This window comes from Henningerozyma blattae, chromosome 2 (assembly GCF_000315915.1).
Source record: "Henningerozyma blattae CBS 6284 chromosome 2, complete genome".
NCBI lineage: Eukaryota > Fungi > Ascomycota > Saccharomycetes > Saccharomycetales > Saccharomycetaceae > Henningerozyma > Henningerozyma blattae.
The window spans coordinates 297,929-321,516 of record NC_020186.1 but is presented as its reverse complement, the minus strand read 5'-3'; the positions used below and the strand labels follow the sequence as shown (position 1 = coordinate 321,516).

The 23,588-nt window shown below is 32.1% G+C and overlaps 11 protein-coding genes and 3 non-coding genes across 14 annotated transcripts; 9 read left to right on the top strand and 5 right to left on the bottom strand.

Annotated features, from left to right (window-relative positions):
• Nucleotides 1-303: 303 nt before the first annotated feature.
• Nucleotides 304-849, top strand: ARF3 (Arf family GTPase ARF3; the record flags this gene model as incomplete). Its single annotated transcript, XM_004178462.1, has 1 exon — nucleotides 304-849. One exon carries the CDS (start codon nucleotides 304-306, stop codon nucleotides 847-849), a length of 546 nt encoding a protein of 181 aa, XP_004178510.1.
• Nucleotides 850-1,715: 866 nt separating this feature from the next.
• RKI1 (ribose-5-phosphate isomerase RKI1) lies at nucleotides 1,716-2,519 on the bottom strand (the record flags this gene model as incomplete). Its single annotated transcript, XM_004178461.1, has 1 exon — nucleotides 1,716-2,519. The coding sequence occupies one exon, from the start codon at nucleotides 2,517-2,519 to the stop codon at nucleotides 1,716-1,718; it is 804 nt and encodes a 267-aa protein (XP_004178509.1).
• A 1,224-nt stretch (nucleotides 2,520-3,743) lies between these two features.
• Nucleotides 3,744-4,439, top strand: RPS7A (40S ribosomal protein eS7; the record flags this gene model as incomplete). Its single annotated transcript, XM_004178460.1, has 2 exons — nucleotides 3,744-3,887; nucleotides 4,011-4,439. The coding sequence occupies 2 exons, from the start codon at nucleotides 3,744-3,746 to the stop codon at nucleotides 4,437-4,439; spliced, it is 573 nt and encodes a 190-aa protein (XP_004178508.1).
• A 304-nt stretch (nucleotides 4,440-4,743) lies between these two features.
• TBLA0B01450 (uncharacterized protein) lies at nucleotides 4,744-5,547 on the bottom strand (the record flags this gene model as incomplete). The annotated part of the gene is made up of 1 exon (XM_004178459.1): nucleotides 4,744-5,547. One exon carries the CDS (start codon nucleotides 5,545-5,547, stop codon nucleotides 4,744-4,746), a length of 804 nt encoding a protein of 267 aa, XP_004178507.1.
• Nucleotides 5,548-7,455: 1,908 nt separating this feature from the next.
• On the top strand, nucleotides 7,456-8,694 carry KTR1 (alpha-1,2-mannosyltransferase KTR1; the record flags this gene model as incomplete). The annotated part of the gene is made up of 1 exon (XM_004178458.1): nucleotides 7,456-8,694. One exon carries the CDS (start codon nucleotides 7,456-7,458, stop codon nucleotides 8,692-8,694), a length of 1,239 nt encoding a protein of 412 aa, XP_004178506.1.
• Nucleotides 8,695-8,993: 299 nt separating this feature from the next.
• Nucleotides 8,994-9,971, bottom strand: CRC1 (carnitine:acyl carnitine antiporter; the record flags this gene model as incomplete). The annotated part of the gene is made up of 1 exon (XM_004178457.1): nucleotides 8,994-9,971. One exon carries the CDS (start codon nucleotides 9,969-9,971, stop codon nucleotides 8,994-8,996), a length of 978 nt encoding a protein of 325 aa, XP_004178505.1.
• A 2,487-nt stretch (nucleotides 9,972-12,458) lies between these two features.
• Nucleotides 12,459-13,019, top strand: TBLA0B01420 (uncharacterized protein; the record flags this gene model as incomplete). The annotated part of the gene is made up of 1 exon (XM_004178456.1): nucleotides 12,459-13,019. The coding sequence occupies one exon, from the start codon at nucleotides 12,459-12,461 to the stop codon at nucleotides 13,017-13,019; it is 561 nt and encodes a 186-aa protein (XP_004178504.1).
• A 1,810-nt stretch (nucleotides 13,020-14,829) lies between these two features.
• Nucleotides 14,830-16,746, top strand: TBLA0B01410 (uncharacterized protein; the record flags this gene model as incomplete). Its single annotated transcript, XM_004178455.1, has 1 exon — nucleotides 14,830-16,746. One exon carries the CDS (start codon nucleotides 14,830-14,832, stop codon nucleotides 16,744-16,746), a length of 1,917 nt encoding a protein of 638 aa, XP_004178503.1.
• An 836-nt stretch (nucleotides 16,747-17,582) lies between these two features.
• On the bottom strand, nucleotides 17,583-18,023 carry OST2 (dolichyl-diphosphooligosaccharide-protein glycotransferase; the record flags this gene model as incomplete). Its single annotated transcript, XM_004178454.1, has 1 exon — nucleotides 17,583-18,023. The coding sequence occupies one exon, from the start codon at nucleotides 18,021-18,023 to the stop codon at nucleotides 17,583-17,585; it is 441 nt and encodes a 146-aa protein (XP_004178502.1).
• Nucleotides 18,024-18,365: 342 nt separating this feature from the next.
• Nucleotides 18,366-19,046, top strand: OCA1 (putative tyrosine protein phosphatase OCA1; the record flags this gene model as incomplete). Its single annotated transcript, XM_004178453.1, has 1 exon — nucleotides 18,366-19,046. One exon carries the CDS (start codon nucleotides 18,366-18,368, stop codon nucleotides 19,044-19,046), a length of 681 nt encoding a protein of 226 aa, XP_004178501.1.
• Nucleotides 19,047-19,381: 335 nt separating this feature from the next.
• MIC27 (Mic27p) lies at nucleotides 19,382-20,089 on the bottom strand (the record flags this gene model as incomplete). Its single annotated transcript, XM_004178452.1, has 1 exon — nucleotides 19,382-20,089. The coding sequence occupies one exon, from the start codon at nucleotides 20,087-20,089 to the stop codon at nucleotides 19,382-19,384; it is 708 nt and encodes a 235-aa protein (XP_004178500.1).
• A 1,392-nt stretch (nucleotides 20,090-21,481) lies between these two features.
• On the top strand, nucleotides 21,482-21,553 carry TBLA0Btrna8R. Its single transcript has one exon. It is a non-coding gene; the product is annotated as a tRNA-Arg (tRNA).
• Nucleotides 21,554-21,571: 18 nt separating this feature from the next.
• TBLA0Btrna5D lies at nucleotides 21,572-21,643 on the top strand. Its single transcript has one exon. It is a non-coding gene; the product is annotated as a tRNA-Asp (tRNA).
• Nucleotides 21,644-23,226: 1,583 nt separating this feature from the next.
• TBLA0Btrna17S lies at nucleotides 23,227-23,323 on the top strand. Its single transcript is given in 2 exon segments — nucleotides 23,227-23,264; nucleotides 23,278-23,323. It is a non-coding gene; the product is annotated as a tRNA-Ser (tRNA).
• Nucleotides 23,324-23,588: the final 265 nt, after the last annotated feature.

The following is a 23,588-nucleotide window of genomic DNA, read 5'->3' as shown; positions in this document are numbered from 1 at the left end:
AATATCTGTTAATAGGATAATAAAAAAACACATACGAACATCATTAGAAAAAACCTCAAATAATTTGATTTGGTGATAGTTGAAAAGGAACAATTTCTAGTTGAGATTTATTTATAAATATCCATCTATATTGAAATTAAGGGCCATAACGAATTGAATACTTCTATCATTGCATTTTCTATTTTTAATCAATTGCTATCCTTTGACATCGTGAAGATAAAATTAATAATTAATATTAAATTCTAATACAGTCTTTTGAAACTTTAAAAATTTGAGTAAATTTAACAAAACTATTATAGCACAATGGGTAACTCTATATCGAAAGCGTTGAGTAAATTGTTTGGATCCCGTGAGATGAAAATTTTAATGTTGGGTTTAGATAATGCAGGTAAGACTACAATTTTATATAAATTGAAATTAAATACTGTTAAAGCTGCTGCCCCTACTGTGGGATTCAATGTGGAAACTGTGACTTATAAAAATGTTAAATTCAATATGTGGGATGTCGGTGGACAAGAAAGGTTAAGACCTTTATGGAGACACTATTTCCCAGCTACTACAGCTTTAATTTTTGTCATTGATGCACATGATAAGAAACGTTTAACAGAAGCGAAAGAAGAATTATATAGTATTATTAGTGAAAAAGAAATGGAAAAAGTTGTTTTGCTGGTTTGGGCTAATAAGCAAGATTTAAAAGGTGCAATGTCTCCAAAGGAAGTATCGAATTTCCTACAATTGAAGCAAAATCTAAAGGACCAACTGTGGAAAGTTGTAGGTAGTAGTGCAGTTACAGGTTCTGGTCTTGTTGAAGGGTTGACATGGATCTCTAATAATACGCCGAAAAAATAGATCATTTAAAAAAGACAAACCAAATTCTCACTACAAAAATTTACTGGTATTATTACTCTTAAAAGGTGTAACCAACAATATATTCAAGATACTCTTTTCCTCATTTTCCTAAAGAAGTCACCGTGTATTTTCTTTATTTTATATTCTGTATAATTTATATTATTTTTTTAACCATTGATGACTTTACAATCATTACTTTGTTATAATGTAAAATATGTTATCTACATATCCAAGAAAGAGGTTTTCAAATTTGTTAAATATGAATCCTGTAGGTCAAATTACTATATACCAATTTTTATACCTCCTCGTTTAAACAAGATTATACTAATATGAAATACGAAAAGATTCATTTATTTGTGCCTTATATGTTGATTCTATTTAGACCTATTTTTCGTTTAACCACGTTTAGGTTTTCTTGGGGTGTTACTATAGTAACCAAGTATGTGGATTTGTTACTTAAAGGCCAATTTCTATTAAATATTGATTTGTATTAATTTACTACTAAATATCAAAATCCCATTAAATAACAAAAAAAACAGCAAATTGTGAAGTATTATCGTTATAACACATAAAAGCTTCCTTAGGTACTTTTCTTAATAGACATTTTTTTAATATTATCTTTTTTTTGTTCCGACGGTAATAGATATTTTGAGTGGGCGGTTATGCAAGTACAGTATAATATTAGTAATACACACATCCATACGAATATATATATATATATATATATATATGAGAAAGGAGAAAGCAAAGAGTGCTAATGAGATATATAGTGAAGAATAGTAGTAATATACAGATTTAGATTAGAATTTTGAAGAAAGTTGGAATATAATGTATTGGGGTGAGTGGCGGAGAGTTGATGAATAAAATCATGACTTTGGTGCAATCAAAACAGTTCCATCTGAATTACCAATATACGCAATATCAGCGTTATCAATGAATAACCCTGTTTCTACGATACCTAGTAGCAATTTCAATTGAACGTGCAAACTCTTTGGGTCTTTAATAGGACCAAAATCTGCGTCCAATATGAAGTTATTATTATCAGTAACAACTGGCCCAGCCTTTGCTGAACCACCTTGTCTTAAAACAACTTTTTTACAATTCAATTTATTAATCAAATCTGATTTGACACGGACATAAGCAGATGGAACTACTTCTAATGGAACACCTCTTGTCCATTTGACACCAAGAGATGTAGGAGACCATTTTCTATAATCAGCTACAATAATGAATTTTTTAGAACTTGTACTAACTAATTTTTCTTGGAACAAACAAGCACCACCACCCTTAATCAATTGTAAATTTGTATCAACTTCATCAGCGCCATCGAATGCAATATCAATCACAGGGTTACGTTCAATAGAACCCAATTGTAACCCATTATCAAGAATCAATTGAATTGATTGGAATCCAGTTGGGATACAAATGAATTTTTCCACAAATGGTTTATATTTAGGGTCAAGTAAATATTGGCCTAATCTTTCCGCAACATAAACAACGGTACTACCGCTACCAATCCCGATTATTCTATGATTTTCAAAATCAATATTTTTATCAACTGCCCTATAGGCTGCTAATCTTTTAGCAGTTTCTGCTTCTGAATCCAATGGTTTCAAATCTTTAACATCTGGTAGTGCAAAGTCCGATGGTTTGTTGGTAGTTTCTGACATAATAATAATGCTTTTTATTTTTTTGATCTTCTGGAATTTTTTTTTCTCTTTTTTTTTCAAGTATAGAAATTTGATTTATTTTTTCTATTAAAGGAATGTATAAAGAGAGAATAAAGAAAAATAATTTAATATTATTTAAAAATTACATTATAAATTCAAGATCAACAGCATAGATACAAATAAGGGGAGATCAGATAACTCGCATGTTTTACATGGTTGATTGTATATTCCAAATCTTTATATATACATACATGACGAGAAAGGATGATCATTGAAATAATTAAATTATTTATTAGTCAAACATTTAAAAAAAAAATATTCAGTAAATAAGACCAATAAGATGAGTGATTTAGAAACATTCGTAGTGAAGCCGAATTCTGCGGGATGGAAAGTGTTTTAGTAATGACGAATTAATTACAAAGTTAACGGATGGGCGGTGGTGACACGGTTTGGTTGTTTTACGGAACTCGGCGCGAAGGGCGGTGTTACGGGGCTGGTTAGGTCCGGGCGGGGTTAAGTCTAGGCAATATGCCGGAATTTAGGGCTGAGCTCTGGGTGTTGTAGGGCTGGAAAAGAGCACGTGGAGTGTGGGTGAAATTACTTTATAGATGGACTGCTAAACATCTGTACACCATTTGAATTTACATTTCTATTTTTTCCGTATTTTTATTTTTCATTTTTTTAGTTTTCATTTTCGGAAAATTACACGGCCCATGTTTGAAAATTAACGCAATCTTGAAATGACGCAGATTTAGAGGAGGAGGAGGAGCCGATGTGTCCTCCTCCAGTAACATATTATGAAATTTTTGTTGATATTTTCTTTCATTCCGGCCATGGGAAGGATAGGCCCATATCCTTTAGCCAGACCTTATGAACTGTAAGCTAGACAGAGAAGATCTAATGAAACGCTCTGCCTAGGGATTGTTTCTGTAGTAGCTTTGCTAGGAAGTCCTTCTAATAGTTAGTAGGAGCATCGTGAGTTGACAGAGAGACCATCAAGTTTAGGTATTGGCCATTCCTACGACTATGGTTGTGTTACCGGAAAGACAGAGAGACATGTGGGATGAACCATGGCATAGCATAGTGTGGCATAGTAATGAATATAGTGAATTTTGTGAAAAAAAATGGTATATACGAATATATTTTAAAATTGTGTTATATTACGTTTGGCCTTTACCCCCATTTAAGCGTAAAGCAAGATAAACATTAGAACGATCATCAACGATGTCTGCTCCACAAGCTAAGATTTTATCTCAAGCTCCAACTGAATTGGAATTGCAAGTTGCTCAAGCTTTCATTGATTTGGAAAACTCTTCTTCCGATTTAAAGGCTGAATTGAGACCATTACAAATCAAGTCTATCAGAGAAGTATGTTAATTGATCCTAATTTATTGCCACAAATCCCTATATCAAGAAAGGACTATTTTACTAACTGTATTTTTTTCAATCAAATAATGTATTTTTGATTTATTATATTTTTTTTCTATACAGATCGATGTTGCTGGTGGTAAGAAGGCTTTAACCATCTTCGTCCCAGTTCCAAGCTTGGCTGCTTACCACAAGGTTCAAACCAAATTGACCCGTGAATTGGAAAAGAAATTCCCAGATCGTCATGTCATCTTCTTAGCCGAAAGAAGAATCTTACCAAAACCATCTAGAACCTCTAGACAAACTCAAAAGAGACCAAAGTCCAGAACTTTGACTGCTGTTCACGACAAAATCTTGGAAGATATGGTCTTCCCAACTGAAATTGTCGGTAAGAGAGTCAGATACATGGTTGGTGGTAACAAAGTCCAAAAAGTTTTGTTAGATTCCAAGGATGTCCAACAAGTCGACTACAAATTGGAATCTTTCCAAGCTGTTTACAACAAATTGACTGGTAAGCAAATTGTTTTCGAAATTCCAAGCGAAACTCATTAAATGTTATAATAGTAATATACAAACACAAATACAATCTATATATTATCCTTTATTATCATTAAACAAAATAAAATAAAAATATAAACGTTCTATTAATTGATAGTTAGTTACAATATTTGTTTTTCCGATTATTAATATTATATTAATGTTATATTATTTTTATATGTGTGCTTCTAAGTAAAATAAGTGAAACTCTATTTTTAAAATAACCATTCTTAATTTCTTCGTCATTAAAATCATTACAAGAATTACCAAATATAAACAATTATATATAGAAATATATGTAAAATATATATATATATTGTTATGGCATAACAGATTTGTTTGGAGCCATGCTAACGAAATTCTCGTATGAATTTCTTGTTGATTGAGAATTTACACTTGTTTGATTTGCTTTATTCTTAGTATTTTCAGTAGCATTTGGTGTTGTTTTCAAAGGGGTTTCATCAGGAAATGGTCTACGGAAATTAGATTTATTTGGTTCTGATTTAAAATAATTAATTAGTTCGAAATCATTTTTATCTAAATTCTGTGAATCTGAAGGAAATACAGAAGGTTGAAAAGTTTGTTTAATCTCTACAGGTGGTGGAGAAGGTACTCTATGATTTGGACGGAATATATTTTTCAACTTATTTCTCTTGTTTAATTGTGGGGCCTCATTTAAATCTCGAGGGGTATGTACAGGGATTAGTGATGGGGGAACTTGCCTAGATTCTATTGCATTATTCTTACTAATATCAAAAGTTGGAGGATTAATTTTTTTAGAATGGATTACAGCGTCGTTTTTAATATCAGAAGTATTATTATTGTTATTATTATAATTTGTTAAGAATGAAGAATTGAGTGGCTGTTTCCCTATGACAAACCAATAGATAGTAGATAAGATACCGAATAAGATCGAATATCTTAACAAGGTAATCATACTAGAGAATACACCATTCCATAGCATAGACAATACGGGACCAATTGATAAGACAATGATGGTTATTAAACATCCAAGAATGAAGGAAGGTATATGCAATTCATCATAGGGTTGAGTTCTCGTACGTATTTTTGATTTTGTTATTTTTTGGAATTTATTACTGATAGAATTCGTGAATCGATCCATTTCAATTTCAAATTTCAATTCCGATTGCTTGGAAAATAAGCTTTTGTATAAGCGTGTATATTTGATAGATGGAATAAGAAGGAAAGTACTTTAAAGCAATTAAACTTTTATCTATATTATGCAACTTGTCTTTAATTTTTTTTTTTTTATTTTATTTAATTTTCACTCGATACACGGAATGTGACATAGTAATATATGTATCCTGATCTGTATCTTCCAAGAGATTTGGCGAAGAGATAGGATCCGATTCCAACCCCGAATCTCGTATTTCCGACATCCGAAGAAGGCCTAACTAAACAGCATAACCAACGCTAAGTAATGTAAGTGCCTTGCCGTTGCTGTTAAGGATTACGGCTGTTGTATATATGGAAGGCTTTTAAGGCAAACCATGTAAAACATCACGTCTCAGATCTCGTACCTTGCAAGAATTGGCAATAATATCTACAACAAAGTGGACAACTGTTGATACTACTATTCCTGGAGGTGCAACAGTGCAATACAAGCAATACTAATAACATCAATATCTTCTCCTTACTCCATGTAAATCAGGAACAACTGACACAATGCTATTTTCAAAACATTCCAGCACAGTTTCAGAGGTATTCAACATTACGTACAATTACACTGCCAACATTACCTACATTACCTACTGCCTGCTTTACTGTTGCTTGCCGTTTGAGTTTCTTTAAGCCGATAGATATGGTCATCTCCATTTGATAACACTTATTGCGTATCAAAGCTTATCCCATGCCACAAAACTAAAACTTTGCTGACGCAGGCATGTTTACTGGCGCATTATGTTTCTGCTGACGCGTCACGCGTCGCGTGCTTTGAAAAATTTCCGTCTTGGGAAATCGGACCAGGGTTTCCAGATGGGGCCTGCGGGCCTGCCATGTGCTGGATGTATGCCGCATCGGGCCGACCAGTCGAGTGCTACACAGTTATCTGAGAACACATTCTTTAACTGGCTTTTTACCTTTTACAGTAGGTACCTAATCCTGGAAGTCAGGTTGATGATCTTAAGGATTATAGAAATTTCCTGGTGGTTTCTCGCGTTGTAATTTTTTTCGTCATCTAACTATTTTCAACAATATTTGCGCAACCTTGTCCCACAGGTGTTTGTCTATCTTATTATTCTATCTCTTTTGGCCATATTGATATTGAAAATTTCATACTCTAAATGCCCTTTTAAATGTTCAAGACTAAGATTTGCTACTACTGGTTCCACTGTTGGTAAACTATCTCTCTTGATGTCCATATTCATGAATTTATTTCTGTACTACCTTCATTCTTCCTCCTAAGATCTTAAAATACTCCAAAGTGTATAAATAGTGTTCTTCACCTCCCTCATGGAATAGTTATATAATGATTAGAATCAGCTCCACTTCATTCGTAGGATCGCTTTGTTCGAATCTGTTTACTTTTCTCTTTTCTTTTTTCTAACTTTGTCTCATTGTTATATTTTCCATTTCTTTTTATTTTATTTTTATTTTTATTTTTTTTTTTTCTATTTTCCGTTCTTCTATATTTAATCCTTATGGAAGAGAGATATTAAAAGCTCATAAAGAAATAATAACATACACCTTTTTATTTTTTCATTTTGTCATACCAGCTAATTCATAATCTTTTTCTTTCTTTTTTAGCATCTTCAATTGTGTGTGACAGCATTGTTCAAATCATTATATCTCTAAACTAGCATTTGCATTGAAAAATTGCATTGACAAAAAAAAAAACTATACGAGAAAAAAAAAAGCAAATTCTTTTGATTCGCATTAATTCTGTTTTTACTTTGCTTTATTTATTTTTTTTTTTTACTATCTATAACCTTTAATTTAATTTAACTCATCTTAATTCTTTCTTTGCGGTGATATATTGTTCCAGTAACTATCGTATAAAAATTTTAAAAAAATGTCGAAGAAAGGTTCTTTGAAAACTACAAAGAGAACCCGTCTTTATAAACAATTGGGTGTTGCTTTAATCACATTAATCGGGCTATATTCTTTATTCCATCATTCATCTAAAAACGTATCATTATCCACTTATACCACCATTGGTTCACCAGATTATTTGGAGCCATTGAAATATGCTCCTTCTTCAACTGCTCTTCCTACAGATTTACCAGTTGATCATAACAAATATACAAGATTGTTACCTTTCAAATATAATGGCAAAAAGGAAAAAGCTACCTTTGTCACTTTAGCCAGAAACTCAGATTTATATGGGTTAATCAACAGTATCAAAGCTGTGGAAGATAGATTTAACAGTAAATTCCAATACGATTGGGTCTTTTTAAATGACGAAGAATTTTCAGATGAATTTAAAAAAACCGTGACTGCTTTAATTAGTGGTGAAACTAAATTCGGTTTAATCCCTAATGAACATTGGTCTTATCCAAGTTGGATTGATAAGAAAAGAGCTGCTGATACTAGAAAGACCATGAAAGAAAAAAATATTATCTATGGTGATTCTGAATCTTATAGACACATGTGTAGATATGAAAGTGGGTTTTTCTGGAGACATCCTTTATTAGATGAATATGAATATTATTGGAGAGTGGAGCCTGATATTAAAATGTATTGTGATATTGATTATGATGTTTTCAAATTCATGAAAGATAATAAGAAGAAATATGGGTTTACCATTACTATTCATGAATTCAGAGATACTATTGAAACTTTATGGGAAACCACCAGAGAATTTTTATCCTTATACCCACAACACATCCACAAGAATAATATGTTAGATTTTGTTTCTGATGATAATGGTAAGACATACAATTTATGTCATTTCTGGTCAAATTTCGAAATTGCATCATTGAAATTTTTGAGAAGTCAAGCTTATAGAGATTATTTCGATTATTTGGATCATGCAGGTGGGTTCTTCTATGAAAGATGGGGGGATGCTCCAGTCCATTCCATTGCAGCTTCTTTATTCTTGGATCGTGATGAAATCCATCATTTCGAAGGCATGGGTTATTACCATGGTCCATACCATCAATGTCCAATTAATGATCAAATTAGATTACATAACAAATGTGCTTGTAATCCAAATGATGATTTCACTTGGAAGGATTATTCTTGTACATTAAAATACTATGATATTAATAATATCACTAAACCAGATGGTTGGAAAGATCACACTGGTTAGAATTGTTTCGCCTTTTTTTAATATCTTAAAAAAATAATATATATATATATATTTGTATTTTATATATATATATTTGTATTTTATATATATATATTTGATTTTTTCTATACTCTTTAATACTTAATCAAACGACTGCAAATCCCGCGAACGTTCCAGCAAGGGGATGCTCCGCGGCACAAAAAAAACAAAAAATGACGGAATATTATTATATATATGTAGAAATAAATAAATAAATAAATCAATGCTTTGGAACCAAAAAAAATAAAAAATAAAAAATAAAAAATAAAAAATATGATTATTTATATGTTGTATTTTTTAAAAATCGCATGAGTTAATTCCACGCCCAAGAACGTAGCTGCATTAGCAGGGAACGATCTTAATAATGCTGGTGCAAGACCGGGGAAGAATCCCTTAATACCACCCCTTAATTTATAAATATCCTTTGTAGCGCTTAACATGGTTAATTTCTTACCATTTACACCTTCACTTGAAGCTTGGATCTTGGTCTTTATTGTGTCAATGGGGAAAACTGTTAACCACATCATCATCCCAGCACTACCACCAGCTAAACAAACGTTTGTTATATTTAATTCTTGAGAATTAGAAGAAGAAGTCTCATTTAATTTATTTTTAATCAATTCATAGGAAACGAAATAAATGGCACTCCCTGGTCCATCTCTAGTTAATGTAGCCAAAGAACCTTTGAATAATGACATTGGACCCTCAGTTTTAACAATTTGTTTAATCATGCCAAATAATGAATTATTCGATTTATTACTAGATATTTGTAGCATAACTTTAACACGTTCTGTAGGAGCTGTAACTAAAGTAGTCGGAATGGCACTAATGAAACCTGCAGTGGCCAATTGATTTGTCGTTAACGTGTCTGTGGATTCCCCCAAAGATTTTACAATTGTCTTACCCATATCATATCCCCAAAAGGAAACAGCAAATATTGGTGTGACACCTAATAATGGGGGCACGACACCTTTATAAAACCCACGAACTGATTGCAAGATGGTGTTGGACCCATTTTTCAATGCAGAGTTTCTTGCATTAACCAAGATTTGTTTGATGGCTGCCGTGGTGGATTCTGCTTGTTTATTTTGACACCGGACTTTAATTAAATCAAAAGGATGGCCTGTAAGCACCGCACAGGTACCTCCTACACCACCTGCAATTAAAGCTTTTATATTTTGCGGAAGCAAAGGAGATTGCGATTTAAGTGTTAGAGTTGGATCATTTTCCATGATGGTTAATTCTTCTTGAGTATCCATAATGAAGTTTAGGAGGTTGTTTATGTGGGAAGGATGGTTTTTATTTTTGTTTTTTATTTTTTTTAATTTAGAATACAAACTTCTTCAAGAACAAGAACTAATCAAAATATATGATAAATTTGTTATATTTTTATTTCTCGAAGGATTAATAAAAACTGAACTGTATGAGTGTGTATGTGTGTGTGTGGGTGGGGGGAGGGTTCATTTCATAGGCACAGACAACTTAAAATTAAACCTATAATATGTCATTTCGTTTGTTGCTTTTTTTTTTTTTTTTGTATGATTTAAAGATAACAAGCGATATATTCGGTATAACGGAGTTATAGCTAGATTTGTCGAACTGAATGTGGAGCACCCTGTGGACCAACGGAGTATTATTTTTTCTTAAAAACTGTCCCGGGCCAAAGATACGTTGTCGATCTCGGAGATACGGAAATAAAACCGAATGCATGGAAGAGCGTGGGGAAAATGCGGGGAGGGCAAGGCAAAAAGGAACAATGGGATTTGCGATAGGTAAGAACATGATTATAAGATGATGTACCTTGAAATGAATGATTGATAAGAATATGGATAACGTGAGTTTGATCCTTTCATATTCGCAAACATTTGGGATTGGCCAAAGGATTTGCGATTAGAAATAATGTTATCTCATGCAGATTTAGTTGGTATATACTTGGTTGATAGTGTACAATACTTGCAAAAGCAAACAGTAATTGTGCTGGAATATGATTATATCATTTACTATTAAGTGGTAAAAGACTTTTTATCACGTGACTATTTAAAAAATATATTCATTTTTAATTATATTATTTCCTATATATGTCTAAATAAAGTAATCATCTTTACATTTTAAATACTGTATAACAACGTCTAACTCTCTTGAATCCCAGTAAATTGGGCTTTTGTTAAGATCTACGTTTGGCAAGGACGCTTCATTTTACAATGGCATTTTACAATGGAAGCAAGGGAGTTCGAACCGACGTCATCCTACCGACGTCATGGCGTATCCAGTGCCCGTATTGGGGGGGGGGTGGAAGGTGTTGGTAATTAAAGTTTATCCTGATATTTCAACAGTTTTCGGTGCCCAACAACCCGAGGAGCAATATTACTTTTCTGTGCGATAAATTATGGAAAAAAATATAATTTAAGGTTGATACGGAAACGCCCGCATAAACGGTATCCACGGCATCCTTTGAACTTAGCCGAGTTGACCATTGATGACGTCGATATGAAATCACCATTGAACGAACTATACGAGATCCGGAGTTAGGGGTGCGCCAGGGCTCGGAACAAGAGAAGAAAGCATTGAAAAATTGCATTCGCAATTCAGATCACATTGCATTAGGCGGGGAGAAGGTTTATGTATCTTGCAACACAGTAGACTAAATGGGGAATATTTTAATGCAACATTTATGGATCAATAAGAAACAGCGTGTTTCATATTCATAAAATGCTGTTCGTATTATGAATTGTCGAAGAGAACGAAATTAATAGAATATTTTTTGAGGTTACATTCTTGAATGAGCCATAGTCAAATTGTGCATATAGTTAAGGGTCTTTCCCCGCTAACGTTAACACGACACTTCATTTATCTATTACCTTATCCTTATCCTTATCCTTATCCTTATCTTTATCTTTAGCGCTATGTACTACTTATTATCCATGTGTCTCGAGAAATGTTTCAAATCCCACAAACGGAAACATTTGAACCGAAATCCTATTGAATATATAATAAACCGTGAATTTCTTCAATAGGAAACTGTGTTAAATTAACCTACAATTATCACAAAACACAATATTACTTAACTTAGTAACCGATTGACGAGCCGAACCGTCATTACCACGGTATTCCAAGGCAAGCATTTGCCTACAGCATATTGTGAGGAATCGAAAAATTATATACAATTTAATTGCTTTTTTACCGTGACGACCAGCTTAAACAAGTAATATCGACATATTGTATGAACCTACATAATTTTTTATTTTCTTTTTTAATCTTCACTTTCCATCCCACCAGAGAAACACCGCAGCCATACCAGAGATTGGTACACATCTTCAAACCCCACCCTTGTTAGACCCAAATACAACCTGATTGGGAATCCGTCAGGGGCATATCCAATCACGCTCCATGGCCCGTTCTGGCCAGGGCTGCCGTTGGTGAGGCATGACCGGCAAGGTGTGGGGCAATCGGGTGGAAAAAATGAGGAAAAAAGAAATAAACCACGCTTTCACCTTTGAGAAGAACAATAAAAAATCCTGCGGGAACTTCTTCGCATGCGTATTTTGCCTATTTAGGGTTCCTGCATAACTGCCGAGTTACGGTAACATTAACCGTAAGGTTGTACCAGGAGCAGGAAAAAAGGGTCTCATTGATCAACCGGGGTCACCTGCTTTTCTAGGCTGTCTCGTAGTGGAGAGACATGCAGTAGTGCCTGTGGAACAGGGGAGTAGAAAATTCCTGCTACGCAGCAAACTCCCGTTTTGGACATGGACCCTGCCCGAAGCGGCTGTGTTCCTTTTTTCATTTGCTTTTTTTTATTTGTCTTTTTTTTTTTTCTATTATTTCTTTTTTTAATTTTTCATTGTCAGCAGCCGGCTCGGCATTGTCCTACAGGAACGTCTCTGGAAGGAGGACGGATCGTGGCAAGGGACCATGCCTTCCGGGCGTTATCTCTACCCAATCTGCATTGTGCCCGCGAATGTTTCTGGCTGGCCAGCCGTGGCCATCGGGCCCCGATCACTCTAGAACCGCGTACGTCTTGCCAGAACCCGTGCCCCCGTTTTGGACACATACCCAATTCGGGACAGGAATTTTATCGGCATTCATCTACATTCTGCAGTTCTACATTCTCCGTCTACGGACTCGTCTCACAATCTCCGCAGAAACAACTGCATATGCACAGGCACCCACACATTGGCGCACAATCACATGCACATACACACGCCTGGCCTTCGAGGTGTTACCGTTTTAGGCCACATGTTGATTTAAAGAGTGGGCTCGCACAAGGCCCTGTCAATTCAGTAGCTCTACGCTGCGCCTCTTTCTAGTCGTGTTCCACTAACTTTCTTCTGCCTTTTCCACCCGCTTTCCTACTCGGGCCGTATGATCTCTCCGCAGATTTTGTTCTTTGTCCTCTGTCTTCTACCACCCACACAGAACCCCCAGTGCAAAAGCCCATTCACTACCCATCTCCCCATTTAGTCTCCAAGTTTTTATTGGCACTCCACCATGCCATTTACTAAAGACGGTAAATTAATCTATACATAGTTCCCTCATTACTTGTTCGCGCAATAATGGCTTGTTCTAGTTTTTGCTTAGCTTGATTACCTAGCCAGCTCATTGTTCACATGTAAAAATAGCTTACACACACCGAACTTTTCAACCTTCTGCGGCGTCGTATGTGGGCCTGGCCATATCCGGCTAGACCTCCCTTTCTTTTTTACAATAGATTTCCAACCTGTTTCTCGATCATATCATTATGATAAATCAAAAATCATATCATTTCATATCATATCATATCATATCATATCATATCAAATCTAACCAGTATTATTTACGTATTGTTAGCTTTTACTAGCTGTTTTTGTTTTTTACTATTTTGTTTTACCCTTTGCTTTATCTTTTACTTTTACCATTGCTTTTACCCTTTACTTACTTTTACTATATTAAATAATTTTCATCCTATTTTACTTGCATGTTTTATTGGTATTCCAATTTGATTCAAACTTTTTAATATCTCTACGCATACTTCTCTCACCTTCTTTCTTACGTTTTTTTTTGCTCACGCTCAAACCACGCTAAAACTTACAAACTCTCGCGCTTTTTCTCTTGTCTCTTTTTTGAATCATCCATCATCATTATCACTAACTACTATACATGGTTCTATTTCCAATACAGTGGCTCTATTAACTTTCTCAGTTTGGTAGTTTTAACAAGTTTTATTTTGGTTTTTTCTTCTTTTTACCTGTATCATTTATTCTGATTGCCAAAAAAATTTATCTTAATCATTTCTATACTCAAACCGATAACAGTAACTAAACTTAATACAATCTTTAAATTTGCAAACGTTTATTATTATAATTATTATTTTTTTATTTTTTTTGGCTTTTTTTCTTTTTTACATTCGCTCATCATTTACCGTGTGTTTTAAAATAGAAGATACCCTTCCTATTCTAATACATACTTACTTCAGCAAATATTATTTATTTAAAATAAAATTTTGTTCTTTTTTTTTTAATTTTTTTGCTACTGACTTTTCTCTGCTTCTCTACGCTAAATACGCACTTTCTTTAGTTGCTATATTCAGCCGTATAATAATAGTCCTGAATAACCTTACTCACCCGTCTATTGTACTACGCTATTATTACTGCTTACTGCTACCTCATCTATTATTATTATTCTTTTTTTATTTGATTTTATTCAATCTATGACTTTTACCTTTTTGAAAGTTCTCCACTTTCCTTCGACTTTACCTGTTGCTATTGTGTTTTTTTTCTTTCTTTCTGTCTGTTTTATTATTATTATCAACATTTCAAACAGTATTTAATACAAACGATATATACCAAAAAAAAAAAGATCTTACAAACACTTCCACTCATCAATTTAGATCTTCTAATTTATTTTGTTTTTTCCTTGATTTTTGTTCCTACAACTCACAAATCAATTTACACATAACTTTTTTCCCCCATCATATACCTTCCATCCATTGTACTTTACTCTACTTTTCTTTTTTTTCTATTCTTTTTCTTATCCTATTAATATTCTCTCAATCGACCCCCCCCCCCCCCATATACCCGCCTATACATTTTGCTTTCCAGTTTTCCGTCTTTACATAATCTCCCCCCACCCCCCACCCCTATGTATCAAAATTTACAAATAAAAGAAAAAGAATATAAAATAGTCATATTAGGTGCAGGCGGTGTTGGCAAATCTTCAATCACTTTACAACTAGTACAAAATAAATTCATTGAGGATCAATATGACCCAACTATAGAAGATATCTTTAAAAAGGAATTGTTTTTCCAAAACAATTATTATTCATTAAACATTCTGGATACTGCTGGTCAAAGTGAATATTCTCAATTAAGAGAAAACTATATGAAATTAGGTCAAGGGTTTTTGTTTGTTTATTCAATTGAATCAAGAACCTCATTTTTAGAATTACTTAGTCATTATCAACAATTATTAAGAGCCAAGAATTTCCCTCAGGAAAAATCTGAAAAGGCATTGAACCAATCAATACCCATCGTAGTAGTAGGTAATAAATCAGATTTAGATTATGAAAGAGAAGTCACTTACGACGAGGGGATAAATATCGCCAAGAATTTTGGAGATTTCCCCTTTTTGGAAACGTCTGCCAAATCAAATATAAACATTTTAAAAGCTTTTGAAATCTTGATTAAACAGATAGATTCCAACGTGGAAAATTCCACTACAACCAACGATGATGAATTTGGCTTTTTAGATAATGAAAATTCAAGTTTACGTAATATCCATACCACCACAATAATGTCCACAGAAACTTCAATTACAAACGCAACAACTCTTACCACTACAGAAACTACTACTCTACATAATACAAGCTCAATTATTCGTAGAGATTCCACTCATGATATTGCCAATGATATAATATCTGATCCTTTACCACCTTCAACACACGACCATTCCAAAAATATCAATTCTCAATTGCAATCTTCAAATAGATCGCATCATCATGATTATGAAAAAAATCAAATCAATAATCTTTTCTTGGATGAAAATCCAAATTTAATTAGATTTAAATCAAACACACATACTTCAAATCCTGTTTATGACAATGATGGTGATGGTGATTCAATATTATTAAGAACTTTTGGAATACCATTATCAAAACCAAGAGATGATGATCTTGATGATGATGATAATGACGAGGACGACGAAGAAGATGAAGGTGACGATGAATTCGATTGCCCAAGATCCCACGCTATAAATAATTTCAACGAATTGTCGTTAACAGAATCAAAAGATCCCATCTCAAATCAAGGTTACCAATCGCCAAATGAAAAAATTGATCAAGATTTGAAAAAATTCCATTTCAAAAATAGCAATGGTACTACCACTAGTAATAAAAACACAATCTCTTATAAATTAGATGATGATTCAAATCCAAATTGTAATTGTTCTACAAACAATAATTCCACTCCAAATTATAGTTTCCCCGATAGTGAACAAACCTTGGGTGGTACAGAACATTCTTCGTTTGCAGATTTCTTTGACAAGAGGAAACCTTCTGCTGCTTCTTTACCAATTAATAAAATTTATTCTTCTCCAAAAGTTTTTGATGATAGATATTCCAAAAGAGTTACTACAAATACTAGTAATCATACCAATATGAGTAATCATACCAATATGAGTAAGAATTCTAAACAAAAATTAACCCATAATTGTAATAAAGCAAGAAAATCATCCAAGGCCAATGAATCAAGAAAATCTATTTCTGCTATAGTGTCCAAAGCAACTATAGATAGAAATAAAAATTATACAACCAAAAAATTATCTACATCATCTGCTTCGTCTAGTTCTCCAACTACTGATTTTAAAAAATCAACACCTGCAATGTCATCCTCAGAATTAGGAACTTTGCCCTCGTCTCCTTCAACTTCATCATTACCAAAAATATCATCTCTTCCATCTTCTATTTTTACTTCCAAATTAAAATCTACAAGAGATAAAGGTTTTGTAGAAACTGGTATCAAAGCTGGCTCAAAGGGCAAGGATATTTGCATTATTGCATAAACTGTACATTATTTTTCAACTTCCTACGTTTGAGAGGGGGAAAAAATATGCATATTCTAAGCAATTCTTCGTCATGTAATCTTGAGCTTTTTTTTCTTTTTATTTTGTTTTTTTTTTGTTTTTTTTATTCGAGCATAAAGATTGATATTAACTATGAAAGTAAATTTACTATGTCACTATAGCCTATTTTTTTAAAGGCTCCTCTCCACATACACCTTGCATGCATACCCTTATGCTCCTTTGATTTATTAACGGCTTTTTTTTTCTTTTTTTTTCTCCCTCAGACTTCTCAGGTCCAATTCATTATGATTTAAATAATTCTCGATCAATTCAATAATTCTTAATTGATTCAATAACTTTCAATCAATTCAGAAACTCTCATGCTTTCTTATTTCATTTTTTTGCATTTTTTCCCCCTTTTCTCACTTTAATGACACTTCCCAAAAAAAAAAATAAATATATTTTTTCTTAGTTTATTTTATCATTTATACATTTACATCTTATATCCGTAGTTATGTATATAATACAAATGCACTTTTTTTTTCTGATCTTCAAAACAAAAATATCTATGTGCTTATACAATAAAACATAGTATTTCGATTTTTCACCTACGAACGAATATATATGTATATACATATTCGTTACTTTTTCTTTTTTTCTTCTTCTATATCTAAATATGAAATAAAATCATTTGTCCAATTATGAATATCGAGAAGTAATAGCCAGATTACTTCATATTTCAGTTCCAAGCATTGGCGAAATAAATGCGCATATATATATCTAGTATTAGTATTTGGTTTAATTAATACTTAAAAGTTAAAAAAAAATTTAATAAATCAATTAATGAAATGTAACGAAATAAAATGTAAAATTAAAGAAGCAATGACAAATTCCCCAAATGCCCTATTCTTACTAATTCCTTCAAAATCAGATACCATTTGTAATCTTAAACTTACTAATAAAACAAATTGTCCAACACATATAATAAACCCAGATAAAAACGCATTAAATGGGAAATTATCCCTAATAAGAATCATAAATATGCATTGTAAAGCAGCAACAACAACCATAAATATACACATGATATCAATCAATCTTAATCTTTTATCTTGTTCATGTTGTTTCCAATAATGTTGTATAGTAGCATTGAAAGCATCTTGGAAATCTTGGAAAATTCCATGAGTTGTTTTATTTGTTGTATGTGAAACTGACTTAGTAGAAGACGAAATATTAGAGGACTTTGGGATGGTTTTAGAATTCTTTACTTTTTGTGCCATTTTTCAGTATAGTTAATGAAACGCGTCAATTGATAGGAAATTCGAAATTACAACTTTTGTTTATTTTGTTTGAATTTATTTTAATATCCAGCTTTCCAGCTTTTTAATTATTTGTATAATTTTGACCTTTTTGAAGATTTCACAATAGAAATATAGAAATTGGTTTGAAAAATTATTAGGCCGGGTTACGGAAAGGGAGAATGCCTTTAATACCATATTTTAGAAATAGGTAATACAACTAATGGCAAATTATTATTTAAAATTAAATGATATTAAAGAAAATCAAAGGCATGCAACAAAAGATCATATAACTACATTAAAGTAATTAACATTATTTAGAATATGGTAGAAAATCAAGATGAAATAATAAAAGAAACTGAGACAAATTTCGAAGAAGATTTAGATGAAGATAATTATGATGAAGATGATGGGGAAATATATATAAATGAAGAGACAGAACTTGGTCAAGAAACAGTAGTAGTCTCACACCCTCCAGACGAGCGTATTGTTCCACCTTTAAATTTTTGTCCCGTCGAAAGATATTTATATAGATCAGGTCAACCTTCGCCAGTGAACTTTCCATTTTTATTAAATCTTGATTTAAAAAATATCATTTGGTTAGCAAATGAAGAACCACAGGAATCTCTACTAGAATTTTGTGACTTTCATAACATATCCCTTCAGTTTGCTGCAATTAATCCAGATGCTGGTGAAGATGATAATCCATGGGATGGCCTAACAGAACATTCAATTATTAATGCATTACAAACCATAGTTGATAGAAAGAGTTATCCATTACTTATATGCTGTGGTATGGGTAGACATAGAACTGGTACTGTGGTAGGTTGTTTGAGGAGGCTAATGGGATGGAACTTAGCAAGCGTTTCTGAGGAATATAGAAGGTTCACAGGCAGTAGAGGTGGAAGAATTCTTGTGGAATTGTTAATTGAAGCATTTGATACCAAACTTGTAAAGATTGATCCAGAGACTGCTCCATTGTGGTTACTGACAGCTTTACAATAGCATATAGTATGGTAATATTACATTTTAATATGTAGCAGATTCTCATTTTGCATATTTCATATCCTTCCATATTATATACTTGTACATATATATATATATATTATATATCAGAGTACCCTATTACCAAATTTAACGAAACTTAAATAATGATAGAAAAATATTTAGACACTGGCATTCCGCAATCTTTTATATTTTATTTTCTGTGTTATATATATTGTGCGTATCTTTATATCTAAATAATTATTTACAATTTAAATGTTAAAAAACATAATAGACAAATATTTTTGTACCAAGGAATATTAATAAAATTACCAAACATTGGGGAAATTTATAGGTTAATCATCTTCATCACTGGAAAGTTTATCAATGATATACAAGCGAGCTCTACAAACTGCAAGTTCCATATGACCGTACATTTTTTCATTAAATGATATGGAGAAATTGGATGTTTTTCTCAATATTTCATCCCAACTATCATGATATTGCTTAGTGAATTCTGGATTGAATATATTTTGCTCTAAACTTTTGCATATATTATTGAATGTGTTAGGGGTTAAAGTTTTAAAAGTAATGACTGGGAATAAAACTGGAAGTATTATTCTAGCAGGTAAATTAGTAAATATCCTACTCACGAAGCTCTTGGGAGCCAATGAATTACTCCGCCAGTTATTTTTATTACAAAGAATTCTACTAGTACAGTAGACACCAAATGTAGAAGCTAAGCTTGTATAGATCATATTATTTTTTTCATATTCATCGTTTAATATAATTTCATTTGTATATCTTTTTAGGTAATCAAAGTTTTCTATTGTTTGTGAGACTTTTTCTTCATATTTTAACTTATTAATATCATAGAAACTTGAGAGTTGATTACGAATATAATTCACATTCTCCGATAATGGTTCACTTAAGATAATTTCATTACCGGATGGTAATATTTTTGAAAATAGTTTTAAAGTATTATTGTTTGAATCTGATTCTATTGATGTTTCTTCAGTAGAGCCAGTTGATTCTTCTGGTACCTTCTTGAATAAACTAAACATTTAGTGATATTTATACTGTGTATTGGTTAAATATTTGACTATTTGCTTCATCAATTAGCGTGTTTCAGGATTAATCCTTATCATTGTTTAATGTCTCTCATTTTAGCATGATTATGCTATGCCCGAAGGGAGTCTCAAACTTGAGGGCCGATTGGGACATAGGGAATGAAAATGAACTTCTTTGAGTAGATTCCAATATCATGACGTTATAAATGAAAAACAAAAAAAAACAGTACAATGCTGAGTCGTTATTCCTCGATATACTTTGATTGTTAATTCTTGTTTGTACGTATCTTTAAAGTTATATAACTTTTATTTTTGGAAAACTTAGATCCTATTGCATGAATTGAATTATTTCTTTCCTTTAAGCAGAATTATATTTCTATTAAGCATCTTATATATGAGTAGTTAGAGATAATTACTTATTGCCTAACTTCCTTTGGTATTGTTGCACATATTGAGCCTTATATTTTTTTTATCTATTTTGATATATTTATATGTACAAGATGAAAATCAAATGTAATTGAAAAAGCTTGAAACATTAAAGATTTTCTTTTCGATCTGCATAATTCTTTCTTAAATATTCGTAAAACTGAAAAGAAATTTCATCTCTAGTAAGATATTAAATTGTAAAAGCTGGATGATATGAATGATAACACTTTTTTAAATGTTATATAGATTCTACTTTAGTACACAAATTAATTCTAAGCTCCCAAAAAATTCTACTATTATCTGTATTAAACTTTACGAAGCACTCGATTGCTATTTAATAATAAACTACTACTTTCCAAGTTTATTAATACTGTAAGCACCATTTTATTGGTAAATTATGTTATTATTTTTCTTAAAATAAATTTTTTATTAAGCATTTTCATATGTTTATGTTAATTCATGTTGAAGTTATTAATTAGGAAAAGAGTGCTGGAATATGCTTATATCATTTTCTATTAAGTGGTAGAAGACTTTTATCACGTGACTTATTGTTTAACTAGGTGGCGCTACCATACTGGGATTCAAGAGAGTTAGACATTGTTATTCAGAGTTTAAGATGTAAAGACGATTACTTTATTTAGACATATATAGTAAATACTATAACTAAAATGAATATATTTCTTAAATAGTGTTTTTCGATATAAAAAGAAAAACACATTTCAAACAATAAGTCACGTGCTAGAACGTCTTTTACCACTTAATAGAAAATGATATAATCATATTCCAGCAAGAAGTAATCCAAAATTACATCAAAATTCATTATTTAATAATGTCAGCCTCTCTATATTTCCAGCATCTCTATACTGTGGACACGTGGTTTCTGAGGTTGGACTTCAGCACATGAGTACCTTGTCTGGCACGTTAGTCATTGTTGGAATACGTAAAAAGACAAGAAATAAAGCTCGCGTGGCGTAATGGCAACGCGTCTGACTTCTAATCAGAAGATTGTGGGTTCGACCCCCACCGTGAGTGCTTTACTTCTTTCAATTTTCCCCGATAGTTTAATGGTTAGAATGGGCGCTTGTCGCGTGCCAGATCGGGGTTCAATTCCCCGTCGAGGAGATTTATTATTTTTGTAAAATTTTGGATGGTAGTCACGTGAGTTTCATTGAATTGTCAACCTGCATTGATGGAGTTCTACTATAGCATTTGATACAGTATGATGAAACCTACGGGTGGTATCTTAATCAATAAATTATAGAAAATACAAATTAAGATGTATCTACGAACATTTTCACCAAAATGTGTTTTATATAGCATTAACTTACATTCAATTACACTATTAGGAATACAAGATAGCGATACATATATATTGGTATTAACTAGTCTACTAAGAATGCTAAGTGCTAGCAGACAGAACTCCGATAAAAAAATGTCACTAGAACAAAGCTTTTCTAGTATCGTGTCCTATTGTGACTTCTATATCCTGTAATCTTTGCTTAAGTATCATACGGCTTTTTTTATTGTGAATATAAAAGTTCGTAGATTATTTCGTAATGCAGTAAAATCTTTATCTTGAAATACCTTTCAGATTATATAAAGGAGCCATTGAAACCACATTTTGCTCCTTCATACGATATAAGATTAAATAATCCTTGGTGTGATAATTATTGATTACTGAATTATATTAATAATTTACTTACATTGTCGGTGGAATGAGTATTGATTATATGATGTTGTTTTTTATTAATTGCTAATTTATATAATAAGTATTTTACTAATAGGTTATATTATGCTAATTGATTGTGCTGGAATATGATTATATCATTTTGTATTAAGTGGTAAAATACTTTTTACCACGTGAATTATTGTTGAAAATGTATATTTCTTTTAATATCGAAAAACACTATTCAAGAAAAATATTCATTTTAGTTATATTATTTACAATATATGTCTAAATAAAGTAATCGACTTTGCATCTTAAACACTGAATTACAATACCTAACTCTCTTGAATCTGCTGGGAAATATAATTATTTTCTAATTATTTCGTAAAAAGACATTTAAGTGTTTAATTTTTACATGCCTGCTTTTTGGTTCATAATTAAGGTATTAATTAAATAAGGGAAATGTTCTTTAGAGTTAAAGAACATTTATCAATGGCGTTTGTTTTAGCCTGCTATATAAAGAGCATATATTGTGGAAGAATATAGATGTTTATAGAGTATGTAAAAGAAGTAATCCAAAATTACATCAAAATTCATTATTTAATAATGTCAGACTCTCTACAATTCCAGTAGAATCCCAGTAAATTTAAATATTCAATCGACACTTACTAGGATTCAAGAGAGTTAGACATTGTTATTCAGAGTTTAAGATGTAAAGACGATTACTTTATTTAGACATATATAGTAAATAATATAATTAAAATGAATATATTTCTTAAATAGTGTTTTTCGATATAAAAAGAAAAACACATTTTAAACAGTAAGTCACGTGATAGAACGTCTTTTACCACTTAATAGAAAATGATATAATCATATTCCTGCAACTTTACATCAAAAAAATCATTATTAAATAATTTCATACTCTCTTAAATCCCGGTAAATTTCTAGTTCTGCCCTCTTGGTAACTTTTGATTTAATTCAATTCATATTAGGCTATAGGCAACAGCACTTAGAAGGGATCATCGAGAATTTCAACAACGTCCCAGTGGCCGAGTGGTTAAGGCGATGCCCTGCTATTGATGATTGCAATTAGGCATTGGGTTCTACCTGCGCAGGTTCGAATCCTGTCTGTGACGTGTTATTTTTATCCATGTGAATGGATAATCACGTGTTAATATTTTGTGCTGTGTAGGGTTTACTACAATGGATATTAGATTCAGCGGGTATAAACAGTTACCCGGAGTGTCACTTATTAGGATGTAATGATCGATAACTTTTTATTGACCTGGTATATAACTATTGATCTATTTACGTCACTAGTTAATCACTTGTTTGCTGTTCTTCTTGAACATCAAGAAGATCCTTCGTCGACCTATAGTCGCCTCTTATATACCTTTACTC